Consider the following 16,111-nt stretch of genomic DNA (forward strand, 5'->3'; position numbering starts at 1 on the left):
AGACACGGTCTTATTTTACTATAAGACTGGGAATATAATATAATATATAATATAATATAATATAATATAATATAATATAATATAATATAATATAATATAATATAATATATATAATACCTGGTCTCATTTTACTATAAGACTGGGTCTTATGTTAATTTTTGCTCCAAAAGATGCATTAGAGATGATGGTCCAGCTAGGTCTTATTTTTGGGGAAACATGGTACATAATTTTGACTAAATCAGTAGATAAGGTGTCCAAGAGGGACATACACATGCATAAAGGGCCAAGGGACCAAGAGCAGACAGCGCTGGCGCTGGGGCAGGGGTCTTTGGATCTCCAAGCACATGGCCCATTGCGAACATGGCACCATCCCTCCCGTGGGCGAGGGGCTGGTCCCTGTGCACATGGAGGACAGGCCAAGTGCATGGCGTGACTCACAGGACACAGCTTCCCCATGTCCTCTGTTTCTCCAGACCTGAGCTCCCAAATAGGAACATTCACTGGCGGTTTCAAAGGAATCTGGGCAGGAACCCGAGATTCTGCATTTTCTAATCAGTTGCACGGCGCTGCTGTGGGCACACCTCTGAGAGCAGTGCTGCAGAGATGGGCGCTGCAGAGATGGGCGCTGCAGAGATGGGTGCTGCAGAGGTGGGCACTCCAGAGACCCAGGGACAGGCACGCTACCAATGGGTCCGTGTTTCTCCTTTTCTCATTTGGGGCCTGCTAAGCTCTAAGCAGTGCGGTCAGTTTCCAGGACCAGAAAATAAATGTGTCCATGCAGGACAGTAAATCCTCCAGTCAGAAATAGGAGGATTCGTAGAGGGGGGCACCTCCCAACAGCCCCCTCCCCTCATGTCTAAGGCACAGCGAAAATACACGGTGACCTACGTCGACCTAAAGTACAGGTAGGATGACCGTCTTTTATTCAGGTTCACAGCCTGGGGACAGATGGCCCTTTGCTAGTATTTAGGTGGGCTTTTTAGGCTGGTCAAAACGGGGCCATCACCTACCCGTAGTTTATTGTGTCAGATGTTAAATCAAAAGCAAAACAAACCCGTGTTGTTGATGGCAGGGGTTGAAAAGCCTGACGGTGCATTTGCTCACGTCAGCTCTTTTGAGGGGGCAGTGACATGTGTACCTCGAAACCACAAAGACTGGGCTTGGATGGTGGGGGTGGTAAAATGGGGAGGAAAGAGGATTCGGTCCCCAGCCTAACTCCTGGGCCTGAAAACTAGTGACCAGCTTCCCTGAAGTTTTGTTTTCTTTTATTATCTTAGATGACAACTTCTGACTCTTGGGCCTGAGGCTTACGTTAAAGCTCCTTTGTCAGCTGTTTTAGGTGCTGAAATCAAAACCCACACCCAACAGCTATACTGAAAGTCAAACCGTAAGGAATGCAAAGTGCCAAGTTTGCGTGATATATCCAGTGGGCTATGAACATCGGTCTAAAGAAAAGATTGTGAATGTTGACAGACGAGGTCTTTCCCGTATAAAGTCATACTAGCCAAGGTCGTAGATACCAACCCCAGCGCGTGCGCCACTACAATCCAGCGCACTGACCTCTGGCAACACATGGCAGAACCACAAGCATCCCAGAAACTAAATGCACTGAAGCGGAGGCCAAGGGGAAGGCGGAAAGCCCTGGCTGCTGCTTACCTGAGCTCTTTGGGGTCAAACACCAGTTTCACATCGTTGATGATCGTTGGCAAGTATTTCAGCGCTGCCCCCTGCAATGCAAGACCAAAGAAGAATGCTGAGCCTCGTGAAGTTTGGCAAATACTAATATAAATTTATAATGACCATGAAGAGCCACTGATATCCCAAAAGAAAGGTCACTTTCTAGGTGAGAAGCTGATGTGAAACGTGATGGAAATGGAGCAAAGGAAAACACCTGTGATCCACAAACAATGGTCATTTGTTACGTGGTGACCTTGACACCTAATGCTAGCATAACAGCAACAGAAACCAACATTTCTGCCTGCTGACCAAATGCCTCCACTGTGTTACTCTTCTCCTTAACCCATCAGCAAATGACAACCGTGCCCTTTGAAGAGCCCTCTACGTTCAATGACTGCAGCTCTACCAGACTCAACCATTAAAATGATTCTTGGTTCCATTCCAGAACTGTTTTCCTGTATATCTGTGCAGCCCTTAATTAGGAATCATTTTTCCTTTAGTAATTTTCTCTGTTATACTGACATTATGTATCTTCTAGAAAACCCACACTCTAAAAAAACACAGTGATGGTAACACTGAGAGATCCCAATACACGCTCTGCGCTATGCTAGGGCCCTGGTATAGTTTCTCTTGAATTCCAACAGGACTCCATGGGGTTAGCTGAGTTGGGAGGCAGGGAAGCTGACCATGACATGTCAATTACTTAGCCTTTGATCACACAGCACTGAACTGAGCTGGCATTAAAATTCAGTTCTGTGGGAAGCCAGGACCTCAGCCTCTTCATCTATCTCTCGTTGGGGAAAGTCCTGGATTTTAAGTGTTCTGACCATGACTGTTCCCACCCCCTCCTCGGACCCGAAGTGACTCCTTACAGCAGGCTGGCCTTCCCCTCCCCGAAACAAATGGATGAAAATAACACTCATGCTAAATACCTCTATGGGTTTTGCATTAAAGCTCAGAAGCAAATTGAAGAGAAGAAGATAATAATGGGAATAATGGAGAACATGATACCTATTACATAAACAATGGTTACCACTGCTTTCCAAAAGTAAGTGGGCAGAAACCCCGGTTAAGTATGACATCCATAATACAGACAGTCAATGAGCTGATTTGCCCCCAAGGGGCACAGGCTCCTCCCCCTCCAGCACCTAATGAAATTCATTCCACACCTCGCATTCCATGTGAAAATTTACTTTAAATGAGTCACACGTCTGAAATGTAAAACTATAAACCTTCTAGAAGAAGATCCTGTGACTTGGAGCTAAACAGACTTCCTAGCTATGACACTAAAAGCATAATCTGTAAAAGCAAAAACTGATAAATTGCACTTCATGAAAACTAAGAACCCCTGCTAAAATAACAAGATGAGCCACACACTGGAAGAAAATAATCGCAAGTCACAAATACAGCTCTGTATCCAGCATATACGAAGAACTCTTAAAACGCAATAACAAGAAAGCAATCTCCCCCAACATAGGCCGGAGATTTGAAGAGATTTTTTCCAAAGAAGGTGGCAAATAAGCTCGTAAAAAGACGCTCCCATCATTTGTCACCAGGAAATGCAAATTAAAACCACAATGAGATATCACTACTATCTATTAGAATTGCTAAAACAAAACAAAAAAACAGACAATACAAAGTGCTGTCTGGAGATACTGCTGGTCTGAATACAAAACTAGTTCCGTTACTTTGCAAAAGTGCCTGGCAATTTCTTACAAAGTTAGATATGCCCTCTGCATATGGCCCAGCAATTGCACTCCTGAGTGAAATGAAAACTTTTGTTCACAGGAAACCCTGTATATAAATGTTTACAGCAGTTTTATTTGTAATCGTCAAAAACCAGAAACAACCTAAATGTCCCTCAAGAGGTGAATCCATATGACGGAACACTCCTCAACAATAAAAAATTTAAAAAGCCCTTGTTACACACAACATGAATGAATCTCAAATGCACTCTGAGAAGTAAAACAGGACAAACTCAAAAGTTACAAACTGATGATTCACACATTTGAAAGTAGAGGCGGCGCAAATAAAGGGAAGACCCTGGTCCACCTCCCAGGCGACAGAGAAACCACCACACTCAGTCGTCACCAAGGATCTCAGGGTCTCACAGTCAAGATAATACGGGACAGGAAAGCCACATCCTACACTACAGAATCACAGGGTTTGTTCTTCCAGGTGCTAACCCCACCTTTCAATGCCGGTCAGATCACGGGATCCCAACTACCTGCTTGGAGATCCAGCTTCTGGAAAGAGCGTTAAGTAGAAACAATTGCATTCTGGTTTCAGAAGTCTTGTTTCGACAACCTAGAAGTTGCTTTGAAAAACAAAGAAATATTTATGGTGACGTTTAATAATGAGCCTCTGCACAGCTGACTGCTCAGGCCCGTAGGTGTCTTGTAGAATTCGTGACGGCCCCGACGGTGAGGAACATATCAGCTTTGAGCATTTTATCCTCTACCCCCCAAAGCACCATGTGCTTGTGGCAAAGGGATCAACCGCATGTCACAAGGGCAAAGCAGACAGCGACAGACTAGACAGGCCCTTACAGCCCACCTTCCACATGCTGCCCTGAGGCGGCCCAGCGCTGTGTCATCCAGGCAGGCTGAGCGCATGAGCAGGGCCGGGACAAGCAAGGGCTTCCCCACGCCGCACACGAAGTCAGGGCGATGCCCACAGACAGGGGCCTGTGATCCCAAATCACAACCAAAAAACTGATCCTTCCAGAGAACCCTGGACACAGTAGAACCTCCATGACTCCCAGCTTTGTATAAAACACCTCTTTCATTCTCAAGAGACACCCCACCTCTTGGCTCTCAACCCAGAGAAGCCGCCATCCTTAGCTCAGAGAGGCAGAGGGAACTCCGACGTGCAGCCCCCCACAGGCTCTCCACCTTTCTTGGGAAGCCTGCTCCATCACCCACTCGTACCAAGGACCACATGGAGCATTGTGCACATCTAACACTGGTTATTTGTCGGGAATCTTTTGAGGTCCAAAGACACCGGCTTCCTCAGCACAGCTGCGCGGCTTGGCTCGATGCAGGTCTCCTCCCAGCGGACCGAGCCGCTGCTTCCAGAGCTTCCCCAGGTGGAGAGCGCCCGACAGGCAGAGCGGGGCTCCTACACAGAGGACAGACAGTGCAGGTAGAAGCTCATCCATGGAAGACACCTCGAGACAGGAAGGTCCCGGATGCGGGCAGAGCACCTCCGCGGACAGGGTCCTCAGAAGCAGAGCCAGTCCCACAAGGACCAGGGCGCCAGGCCAGGTGGGCTGCGCACGAACTGCCCCCCAGCAAGGCAGCATCTGCAGTCCGTGGTGCTCACTGGGGACACTGGGGGTTAACAGCGGCTGCCCCCGGGACTGCTGGGAGAATGGGCTGACGCACAGGAGGTGAGCGCAGCACGCTCGCCATGCATGCTACTGCCCAACAGACGCTGGGCACTGCTGCCACTGACAGCGGGGCGGGAGGGCGCGTGGACGTGTGCAACGAGCAACACGGAGAACGGCTGCGGCGTGCAGAACTCTCCAACTTGCCACCCCAGTCTGCGGAAACTTGCACGTACAAAGTCCTGTAGGAACAGGTCAACACTGACTAGAATGCTTTGCTGAATCATAAAGCAGTCTGGACAATGGGAATGCAGGACATCTGAGAGGTTCTTCTTTTTTTTTTATGTTTGGGTCTCAATTTTATTAATTTCTTGTAAATCAGTTCTTTATTTACTAAACAAAATCTTGCTCGGAATGTGTGAGGCTCTTTTGAAGTGTGGGGGAGAGGCTGGAAGGGCAGCATGTCGGCAGCCCCTGCCCAGGAGGCCGCCCAGGCCTCAGCTCGGTTCCCTGCAGACAGCAGGATGTTCATAACTGACTCACTGGGGGTGTGGGATGGGGGTGAGAGAGGAGAGGACGATGCCTGTGCCACGTGCACACCAGACAGAGCTGAGTGAGCAGTGAGGCCTCTCCCTCCATCCCTCCAGGGCGACGAGCCGGGAACTCCATAACCTGTGAGAACAACTCCCTGTGACAGGGCCTAGCCAGGAACAGACAACAGCACATGCAGGAACTTGGATGAATTCACTGCTTTTACTTTGTTTATTCATCTCCTGATTTTTAAGTCATAATTTAACTTATCAAATCAACGTTTGCTTCCTAAGAAAGTTATTTCTTCAGATCTGATATTAAACCTTTTAATTAACATGACAGTTTAAGTCCTAGCTTGCTTTTCTCTTGGAACTCGGTAAAGCTTTCATCTGTTCATCCCATGATGGATGGGGCCCACTCTAAATGCATGGGGGCCGTGGGGCCACCGACACATGTGCAGTGACCCCCTGATGTGCTGAAAACACGTTCTTGATTCCCCCACACATTCAGGCACACAAAGGATTTAGGTAAAACTGAAATCACCTCCAAACACAACAGGGCTCCCCGCCGCTGAGCACTGATTGAAAGCCAGCAAACCAAAGAAAGATACCAGAAGAAAAGTAGAGAGAACACTGGCCGGTAGTAAAGCTATTTCTGTTTGTATTAAAAGACAGGCAAGTTGCTGGGTGTCTCTTTAAACTGGATTCATTGTTGAATCCCCAGGCAATCAAGAACTCATGGCAGCCCACGACCACAATTCTGAGGAAGGAGGGTAGGTCAGAACTGAATCAAAAGGATCAGTAACACACAGAAACCCAGGTTTTAGGGGGGAAAAACCGAAACATATAAAAAGGATTAATAAATGGCAGGAAATGCTAAAATGTTCTAATTGTTGAAACAGTTCAGGTTGAAGAAATTAAATAAATTTGGCACTCTTCTCTAAGCAAATTTAATTGTCATGCATCTCATGAGAACGCCACCTTAATCCCAACTGCAAACCCAAACCAAAAGTGCACTTTCTATCTACTATTGGTTTAATGGTGTGTCTCTCTGACTAAAAATATTACCACTGATGATGATTAATAGACACTATTTTAGGGTAAAGTTCAGGCTACATTATTCAGTATAATTATTTTAATTAAATCCATTAGCATATCTTTATATAAGATTACAAGAGCTATGGGTGATACAAAATAAGTTTTGCTTGAATAATGTATGAAGCAATTATTAATTTACATATTTCTCAAGAAAACGCATATTAAAATGATTCCAGTTGGAGGTTTTGAGCTAAAGTATAGTATATGGTCCACAAATTCTCTTTTCAGACTTAAGTGTTCCGTCTTTGGAAGATCTGGGGCATAGTCAAACAGCCTCAGAAGAACCAGAATATTCTGCTGTTGGAAAATGTAGCAAGACCAGTTTGGCCAACAGATACCCCAGGACCTGAGCTTGTGTCTTTCCTGGGCAATGAATGAAACAGAGCTGGGCAGGAGGGCTTCAAGCAGCTGAAGACTGGAAACACCCAGCACTTTGGAAAAATTCGAGGATGCATCAACTCTGAACCACCCTGCTGTACGTACCGAAGGAATCCAAGACAAAAAAGAGAAAGACGTAACAAAGACTGCTTATATTCCTTATACCCTATGAAATAAAGGCTGCCTACATCCCTTGTTAACTTAAATCTAAAAATACTTCTTCTCTTTGTCATCAGGCTTCCTCTAAGCTGAGTCCGGTCTTTAAAACAGCATCTCCCATCTCTACTGTGAACGCTACAGTTCATTCAATCACAAATGACAATACTGCAGTTGGAGGGAATCATTCCCATGAGTAGTTTCATGTTTCAAATTCACAAAAGTTCAAACCAAACAATTAATGAAAAAACTACAAACTCATTACTAAGATTCTTCAGTGAACCCAACATAAGCTCCTATACTTGAAAAGTGATTTATTATGGCCAACAAACATATAAAAAGATGGTCAACATCACTAATCATTAGTGCAAATCAAAACTGCAAGATATCGCAAGATATCAATTGCAAGATATACCTATTAAGGTGGCTACTAACCAAAAATAAATGAAAAAGAAAATAACAGGTGTTGGCAAAGACATGGGGAAATTAGAACCCTTTTGTACACTGCTGATGGGAATGTAAAATGGAACAACCACTACAGAAAACAGTACGGAGTTTCCTCAAAAATGTACAAACAGAACTACCATATGATCTAGCAATTCCATTTCTGGGTACAGACCCAAAGGAACTGAAAGCAGGATCTTGAAGATATATGTGCACACCCACATCCACTGTGGCATTGTTCACAACAGCCAGGAGGTGGGAGCAACTCAAGTGTCCACCAATGGATGGAGGGATAAAGAAACTGTGGCAAGGAAGAAAACAGGAAGTACACACTGGTAGTCACAAAATAGTCCCGGGGATGTGCAGTACATTGGGAATATAATCCATTACGTTGTAAAAGCCCTTATCAGGGGAATAACTTCTTCAATTATATAAATTCCTAACTGTGCTATACACCTGAAACTAATAAAAAATAAATTAGAATGTCAACTGTAGTTAAAAATATACTGTGTTCCCCTGAAAATAAGACCAAGCCGGACCATCAGCTGTAATGCGTCTTTTGGAGCAAAAATAAATATAAGATCCGGTCTTATTTTAATATAATGTAATACCAGGTCTTCTATAATATAAGACCGGGTCTTATATTAATTTTTGCTCCAAAAGACGCATTAAAGCTGATGGTCTGGCGAGGTCTTATTTTCGGGGAAACAAGGTAGCCATGCACGGCCTCAGATGAGTAGAAGACTAGTTGGGATGATCACTTTGTGAGTGTAAATGTCTCATCATTATGTTGTTTTGTGCACCTGAAACTAATAATAAAAAAAAAAAGAAAAAAAGATGAGATTAAGAAAAAGAATGTGGCCAATACATACAATGGAGTGGAATTCAGCCTTAAAAAAGAAGGAAATCCTAACAGGGGCTGCAGCATAGATGAAACTGAAGGACATTGTGCTCAGAGAAATAAACCAGTCACAAAATGACAAGCATTGTATGATTCCACTTATATGAGATATGTGTTTCCCCGAAAATAAGGCCTCATCGGAAAATAAGCCCTAGCATGATTTTTCAGGATGACACCCCCTGAACATAAGCCCTAAAGTGTCTTTTGGAGCAAAAATTAATATAACACTGGTCTTATTTTCGGGGAAACATGGTATCTAAAGGAGTCGAACTCACGGAGACCAAAAGTATTCCTGTGGTTGCCTGGGGATGGGAACAGAAGTGGGTGGGAATGGGAAGTTGTTGTTTAATGGGGACAGAGTTTAGGTTTTACAGCATGAAAAAGTTCCAGATATGTGTTTCACAACAATGCAAATATAGTTAATACTACTGAACCATACACTTAAAACCAATTTACATAGTGAATGTTATCTTATGTGGCTTTGAACACAATTAGAAATAAGTAGAAAAATTAGTAATTTGTCATGCCTTCCTTGGAGAATATCAACAACGGGGAAAGTGTCTCCCCGTGTTTCTAGGTGGGGGTGGGGCAGGAAGGGAATGCTGTTTTCACGGGGCAGGACCATTTTTAGGACTGCTGGCTTCCACCCATTAAATGTCAGCAATAACCCTCTGCGCACAAAACACAGTCATTGTCACAGTCAAACAGCCCCTGGCAGAGAAGCACCAGACATGACAAGAGAGTCCTGTGTGGCTGTGTCACAAGTGGGTGCACCCACAGAAGCCCTCAGCCCTTGGGTCAGCCAGACCAGCCCTGGGCCACTTGCACACTCCGGCCGCAAGTAGCTGCACTTTACAACAATAACCAGTTTCTATGTACCCAAGTCTGAACTCCGTGGGAAAACTCAGGCTCAGGCGCCCTCTGCTCTGCTCTGGTCCCCTCCGCTCTGGTGGCAAGACACACTATTGAACGTGGTTCATCCGCGTTCCCAATGCTAGGGGAGCGGGAGACCAGAAGGCAGTTTGCTCAAGGACAGAATAAACAATAAGACAATACATGGTCCATGTGTAGCTACCATGACTAAGGGAGTGAGGCCAGGTGGCTGCGGACGTGGGGCTACGTAGCAGGACCTCGTAGCAGGACCTCGTAGCAACAAGTACAAGGCGCTGGAAAGAAAGGGGGGACATGAGCTAACCACAGCACATCCCAGAAGAAAGCTCTCTTCTTTGGAGTCATTGTGCTGTCCTTAACCTCCTAAAACCCATTTGCCAGGAATTAAGTCATGCTAAATAGGAGTATTACTGTAATCCAGGCAAGAATACATTTGAATTAAATTACTGAACTTTTTTTATTACTTTTTACCAGCACAGCAGTGTAACTTAAGAGGCTCAGGGAGGAAGGGAGTGATCCTTTGAACAGGCTCCCAAATTGGCAAAAATTGGTTACCTCTCTAGACAGCTTCCAGGAGGCAAAGCATGACTTCTAAGTAAGTAATGGCGATTTTCTAAAAAACACTGGAAATTCAGAAGTCAACAGACAGGAAAATTGTCCAGTTCAAAAGCATCATAAGAGCCTGAACTGCAGTGAAGCGATTTTGAAAACACTGACTGGAGAATGTAACATGTCACACTTGTGTTTTACTCATGGTCTGAATCATCTCACAAAACAGAGCCTTTGAGGAGCAAAGGAGTAAAAGAGGGGCCCCTGCAGGACAGCGGAGGCACAGAGGAGGGAGGACACCCACCGGCTGCTGTCTGTCAGGTGCAGGGCCCTCCCCAGCCCCCAGCCATCTCCTGTGGCCCCCATGCTCCAGCCCACCTCACCAACCCTCAGAAAAACCATTAGGGATGACGATCAAGGGCGTGGACACATCGGCAGGTAGAGACAGACCAACGGGGTGAAGAAAAGCCCTGGCGGGAGAGGAAACCACGACAGCAGAGAGGGGCCAAACCCTCCTGGACCCAGGCCTGCCCCGCCACTCCCACACCAAGTGCGCACTGGCTGCCCTGCATCGCAGGCACAAACCCACCCAGAGCGGTGGGACAGTGTCCCCTCCAAATAGTCCTAACCCCTAGTACCCGTGAACGTGAACTGATCTGGAAATGGGGTCTCTGCAAAGGAAATCAAATTAAGATGAAGTCATGCTAGATGAGGGTGGGCCTGCAATCCAGTGCCTTTGTCTTTATAAAGAAAGGAGAGGGCACTGGACCCAAAGGCATGGGCAAGGAGGAATGCCGGGAAGGCAGAGGCATGTGGGGTGCTGAAGCAGCAAGCCAAGAGACGTCAAAGACTGTCAGCAGCCACCATGAGCTGGAAGAGACGGGAAGGATCCTCTTCTAGAATCTTCTCAGAGAACACCACCCCGCCGACAGCTCCGGAACTACAAGAGAGTTTCTGTCGTTTTAAGCTATCCAGATGGCGTTCCTTTGCCTAAGGCAGCCCTGGAAACACACACGCGCACACGCACACGCACACGCACGCACACACACACACACACACACACACACACCCGTCCCAGGACCAAAGGCAAGGACGGCTCCACTCCTTACCTGTAGGAAAGACCAAGGTTTGCTTTGTTTTCAATCTGTTTCCAACCAATGGCTTTGTAAAATAAAGACGATTCCCTAGTAAACCAAAATGGTGCTTGGATGACACGGTGGTGTCAAGTTACTATATGAGTTTCTAGAGTGTCATGATGTCACTAGGAAGAACAAGCACCTGTGGCCAGGACCCCGGGTCACCTGCTTTGAGCAGCACAAAGAACATCATGTCCCAGGCCCTGGCTGAGGCTCAGCTGGGGAAGCCCATGGCAGTGAGGGTGTTCCCGGTGGGGTGTGCGCGGTGGGGTGTGCGTGGTGGGGTGTGCCCAGTGGTGTGCCGGGGGGGGGGGGGGGGTTTGTGCCCGGTGGAGAGTGCCCGGTGGGGTGTGCGTGGTGGAGTGTGCCTGGTGGGGTGTGCCTGGTGGGGTGTGCCCGGTGGGGTGTGCGTGGTGGGGTGTGCCCGGTGGGGTGTACCCAGTGGTGTGCCAGGGGTGGGGGTGTGCCTTGGTCAGGGATGACAGAGCTAGGATTATGACTCCACCTTCCAGGATCAAATCCTGACACGTCCCCCATCACCACCAGCACCTCCTCCCCACCCAGCACCTCCTCCTACCAGTACCTCCTCCCATCAGCACCAGGTCCCACCACACCTCCTCCCCATTCTCTTCCCTGGAGCACCAATGTTACTGCTGTGGTCACTCCAAAAAAGGAGAGGGAGGGGAACCTTTCACGTGTAATTCAGGAGTCCATATAAATAAAACTATTAAAAAATGTCCATTCTTCAGAATAGTTACCAGATGACCAGTTTCACTCCTCATTCTATACCAAAAGAACTGAAAACACATCAAACAAAAACTTGTTCCAAAATGTTCACAGCAGCACTATTCACAAGAGCCAAAAAGTGGAAACAACCCAAGTGTCCATCAACTGATGAAGGAAAACACAGATGAGGTGTATCCATAGGGTGGGGTTTAGATTCCACCACAAAACGAAATCACTGACACCCCACAGCTTGCATGAACTCGAAAACACGCTACGTACAAAAAAACCACATATTTACGATGTCCTTTAAAAGAGTGCCCATAATGGGCAAGTTCACAGAGACAGAAGACAGACTAGCGGTGGCTGGGGGCGGGGTGATGGGGGCAGAAGGTACTGGGAACAGGGCTTCCTTCTGGGGTGAGGAAATCGATTTGAAACTAGATGGTGGTAAGAATCGCACAATATTGTTAATGAACTCCACATTCACTCTAAAATAGTGAAAATGGCGAATTCATGTATATTTCACCACATACAAAACAATTAATTAGAAAAAAGCAAAGAACGTCCTGCCCCCAAGTGTTAAGGGTACTTTTCATTAACACAGTCACAGGGCTGCTCTTTACTTACTGACTCAGAGTCACTGCCTGTCCCCGAGGCTGTGACACACGTGACTGACCCACACAATGGTTCTCAGCAGTGAGAGACCAACACCTTGGAAACAGCCACTGGCCTCAAGCCACGTCTAAACTGGGGCACGAGAGGAGCGGAGTAACGATGCCATTGTCACTGCCTGGTCACTAGGGCAGCCACCTCCCCCGACACATGCCACTGTCAATGCCACGGCCTTAATTAAGCACAATGTGATACAAGCCACCGCGGTGGAAATCCAGGGACAGCAGGGCCAGGGCGGAGAGCCACCCCACAGCCCCCAACATCAGGCACCGTCCCAAAATGCCACCCCTAAACATGCTTTCAGACATTTCTACAGTGGGTCTCCAATCTGTCTCAACAAACATTTCCTACTGAGGTCAGAGGATTTAAAACACGAACAACCAAATACGTAACGTTTTAAAAATGTACTCAGGTGCACAATGGGGAATTTTTATAAACATCGCCAAACGAACGAAAAGCTTCAGGGTAGGTAATTAAAAATGTTTCTGCAGGTCAGACAGTCTCTTCTCCTCCCAAGGACAAGCTAGCTGGGGACACTAATTATCACCGTCCCGAGACACCAGCACTGGGCAACTTCTGTCCTGGAGACCAGAGCGTCAGCTCCTCAGCTCCAGGGGGCACCCCTCAGCACACCCTGGGCCTCGTGCTAACACGCCTGTGACCCGGCCTGGTGCCCTGCTCTCCCGGGGGGGCTTGATCTCCCAGGTTCTAGATGCAGGTCAGAACCCTCAGTAACCCCGAGGTGCCCAGTGAAGGAGGCAGGCTGTCTCGCAAGAGTCTGAGGCTAGAACAGAGCAATGGGAGGAAACAAGGTAGATGCCCAGGGGATGTGAAAGTGGAAATGGAGGGGTGCTGGGCGGGGGTCAGGGCCTGGGACCAGCCAGCAGGGCAGGAGGGCTGTGAGAGGAGGTGGAGAAGGAGGGCAGGGTGAGACTGCTCCAGGAATGCGGGAGCTACGAAGAGAAGGGGTCCCAGGAAAGGGCTCCCAAACCAGAGGGAACAGGTGCAGGCAGAGGAGTCCAGACACTAAAACAGGCCCCAGGGACCGCAGAGAAAACACCAGCCTGGCGGAGGCACCACGAAGGTCAAACGACTAAGGGACCTGCTCAAGCCCAGGCCACAGGGAAAACCCTTTCACTGGGCAGCAGCCGAACCAGCTGAGCACAGTGAGGCTAAGAAGTCGACCCCCACGTTTAGGCTGCTCACTGAGTTTTGCTGTTAGAGTTCGTATGAGTTTGTTGGCGAGGCTGTAACAGCCACCGGTCCGGAAGCTTCCAGAGGCCCAAGATCTGGTGGGGATTAGGGCATCCAAATAGCAATCTGGGGGACACAGCTCAGTCCGTGACGTTGTTCCTGCTTCTCCTTCCTTTATTAATAGAAAGTCCATTCTTCACACATGCCTGCCCCAGCCTCGTGACAACACACTCCCATCAGGACCGCACACACACACCCTGCTGCCCCAACTACAGGCAATTACTCCTTCTCGGGTCCCTCCGATTTACCCCTGGGGACTACAACCCATGGGTTAGGAGACGTTAGCCTGTCAGTGCAATGAGGGCAGAGACGTGCCCTGTTGCAGACTGTACCCACACGCCACGCCCAGCACTGGCATGACAGAACAAACACAGAATCGTCGTGATCTGTAGGAGATCCTTCGGTTGGCTGTTCTTCTAGTTCCTGGTGGTTGCTGAGAAGGAAGACAATGATGGCTGGAGTGCTGACAGCAAGATAAAAAGCAAGACAGCTACGTTATCCCCGTTCATACGCGGCAAGTCAGCTCCTCTGGGTGTGCGGACTCCGGGCGAGGCCTGGCTCGGGGTTTCCGGCCTTGCTGTGAGCCAGCACACAGGGCAGGCACACAGTGGGGGGCGGCTCCGTGGACAGTGGCGTGGGGTGATCAGGAAAGATGGCCTCTGTGCAGACACGGGCTGGCTCCAATACAGTGCTCGGCCCGCTGTCTTCTCCTCTACCCTCCACACTAGCTGCTGAGCTCCCAGCTGGCTCTGTTCAGAACCCACCTTCGCTGGTGCCCAGGCCACCTCCCAACTCGTGGGCGCACTATTTCCAGTTGGCTTCTTCCTTCCACATCACACCATTTCCTCAGCACCTCCTCCCTGGCGTGAGTCCCACAATGCTCCTCCAGGGTGACAGGTGGGTGCTTTTCCCAGCAGGACAGGGAGCCCCTGGAAGCCCGGGCTGCTGCCTGCAGGCATGGCCGCCTCTGCGCTGAGCAGCTCTAGGCATTTGTAACCTCCACGGGCCCAAGTCCACTATCTTCCGCTAACACACCGGACGACCCACAGCCCGGCCATCCCCTCCTCACTTTTCCATCCCCCAAACTGAGCTCCAGATACTAAGTTCTTCCCAGATTCCCGAGTGTCGGGGCTGGGCTGCAGCCGCCTGCTCATTAGTGTAGGTGTCGCTGTGCAGGCGAGGTTGATATCAACAACCAGGTGACTTTATGTAAAGCGGGTTGTCCCGCATAAGCTGGGTGGGCCTGATCCAATCCCTTGAAAGATGTCAATAGAACTTCCCTGAGGAAGAGAGAGTCCAGCCTGAGGTCGGCACTGACAGCTCCTGCCCCAGTGTCTATTAGCACGTCCACATTTCAGACTCACCTCGGCAGCCCCACCATCACACAAACCCATTCACCTCAATAAACAAACATTAGGTTGGTGCAAAAGTAGTTGCTGTTTTTGCCATTATTTTTACCCTTTTAACCCTCAATTACTTGTGCACCAACCTAACATATACTCTATTGGTTCTGTTTTCCAGTGGACGCCTGACTGATGCCCCTCCCACGCACATCAGCACTGCGGAGGCTTACCTGGGCCAGCGACCTGAACCCCACATACCTGGAGGGGAAGGGCCCCACCCAGCTCTGCAGTGGCCTCCAGCCTCTGCCCCGCCTCTGGCAGGACCCTCAGGAAAGAACAGGGCAACAGAATAGACTGGTGCTCAGTAATTCCATGCTGAATCAATACAGGCAGAAACCAAATGCTCAGCTAACTTACAAAGGCATGAAGCCCTCACTCCCCAGGATTTAGTCATTCATTCATTCACTCACTCATTCATTCACTCACTCGTTGAACCAAAATGTATTCATTAACCAAAAAGATCTGCTAAGACTCCAAAAAGGACTGAACAGCAAGGTTGCTGCATTTCTCTGGAAGAAGCCTCCCGATCACAGGGCTTTCCTTTTCTCTGAGAGCAGTTCTGACCACGGAGGCTGGTGGTTCCTGACCCCTTGGCAGACACAGACGTCTCAGTCGCTTTCAGACCCGGACGCCTCTGGAGTGCGATGCAATTAAAACTGAGAATCACAATATCGATTCACTTAAGTTGACTTACCCCAAAACCTGGCTTCAGATTTCTTTTTCCAGGTAATACTAAAGGACTAAAACGTACCTCTTACATCACCTTTCCTAGATTCAGTTCAAACAAATCCCAAGCCACGTGGAAAGCGCCATGACTGCTATTTTCAGATACAATAAGAGAAACGACAGATTAATTTCAACCAAACAAGAGTTCACAGAAAGACACAAAACCAGGGCAAAATCACAAAGCAGTGTCGCACCTACTGTGCACATAAACGCTAATCAAGTCCACAGCTTTGACCAATCTC

The 16,111-nt window shown here is 48.1% G+C and overlaps 1 protein-coding gene across 2 annotated transcripts in view; it reads right to left on the bottom strand.

Annotated features, from left to right (window-relative positions):
* The window catches only part of DOCK1 (dedicator of cytokinesis 1), a 453,094-nt gene that overhangs the window by 301,941 nt on the left and 135,042 nt on the right, over positions 1–16,111 (bottom strand). For both annotated transcript variants that reach the window (XM_081074113.1, XM_081074112.1), the window contains exon 24: positions 1,657–1,727. In XM_081074113.1, coding sequence (XP_080930239.1) covers positions 1,657–1,727 — 71 coding nt within the window. The remainder of the gene's footprint in view (positions 1–1,656; positions 1,728–16,111) is intronic.

This window comes from Rhinolophus hipposideros (genome assembly GCF_964194185.1).
Source record: "Rhinolophus hipposideros genome assembly, chromosome: 15".
Taxonomy (NCBI): Eukaryota; Metazoa; Chordata; class Mammalia; order Chiroptera; family Rhinolophidae; genus Rhinolophus; species Rhinolophus hipposideros.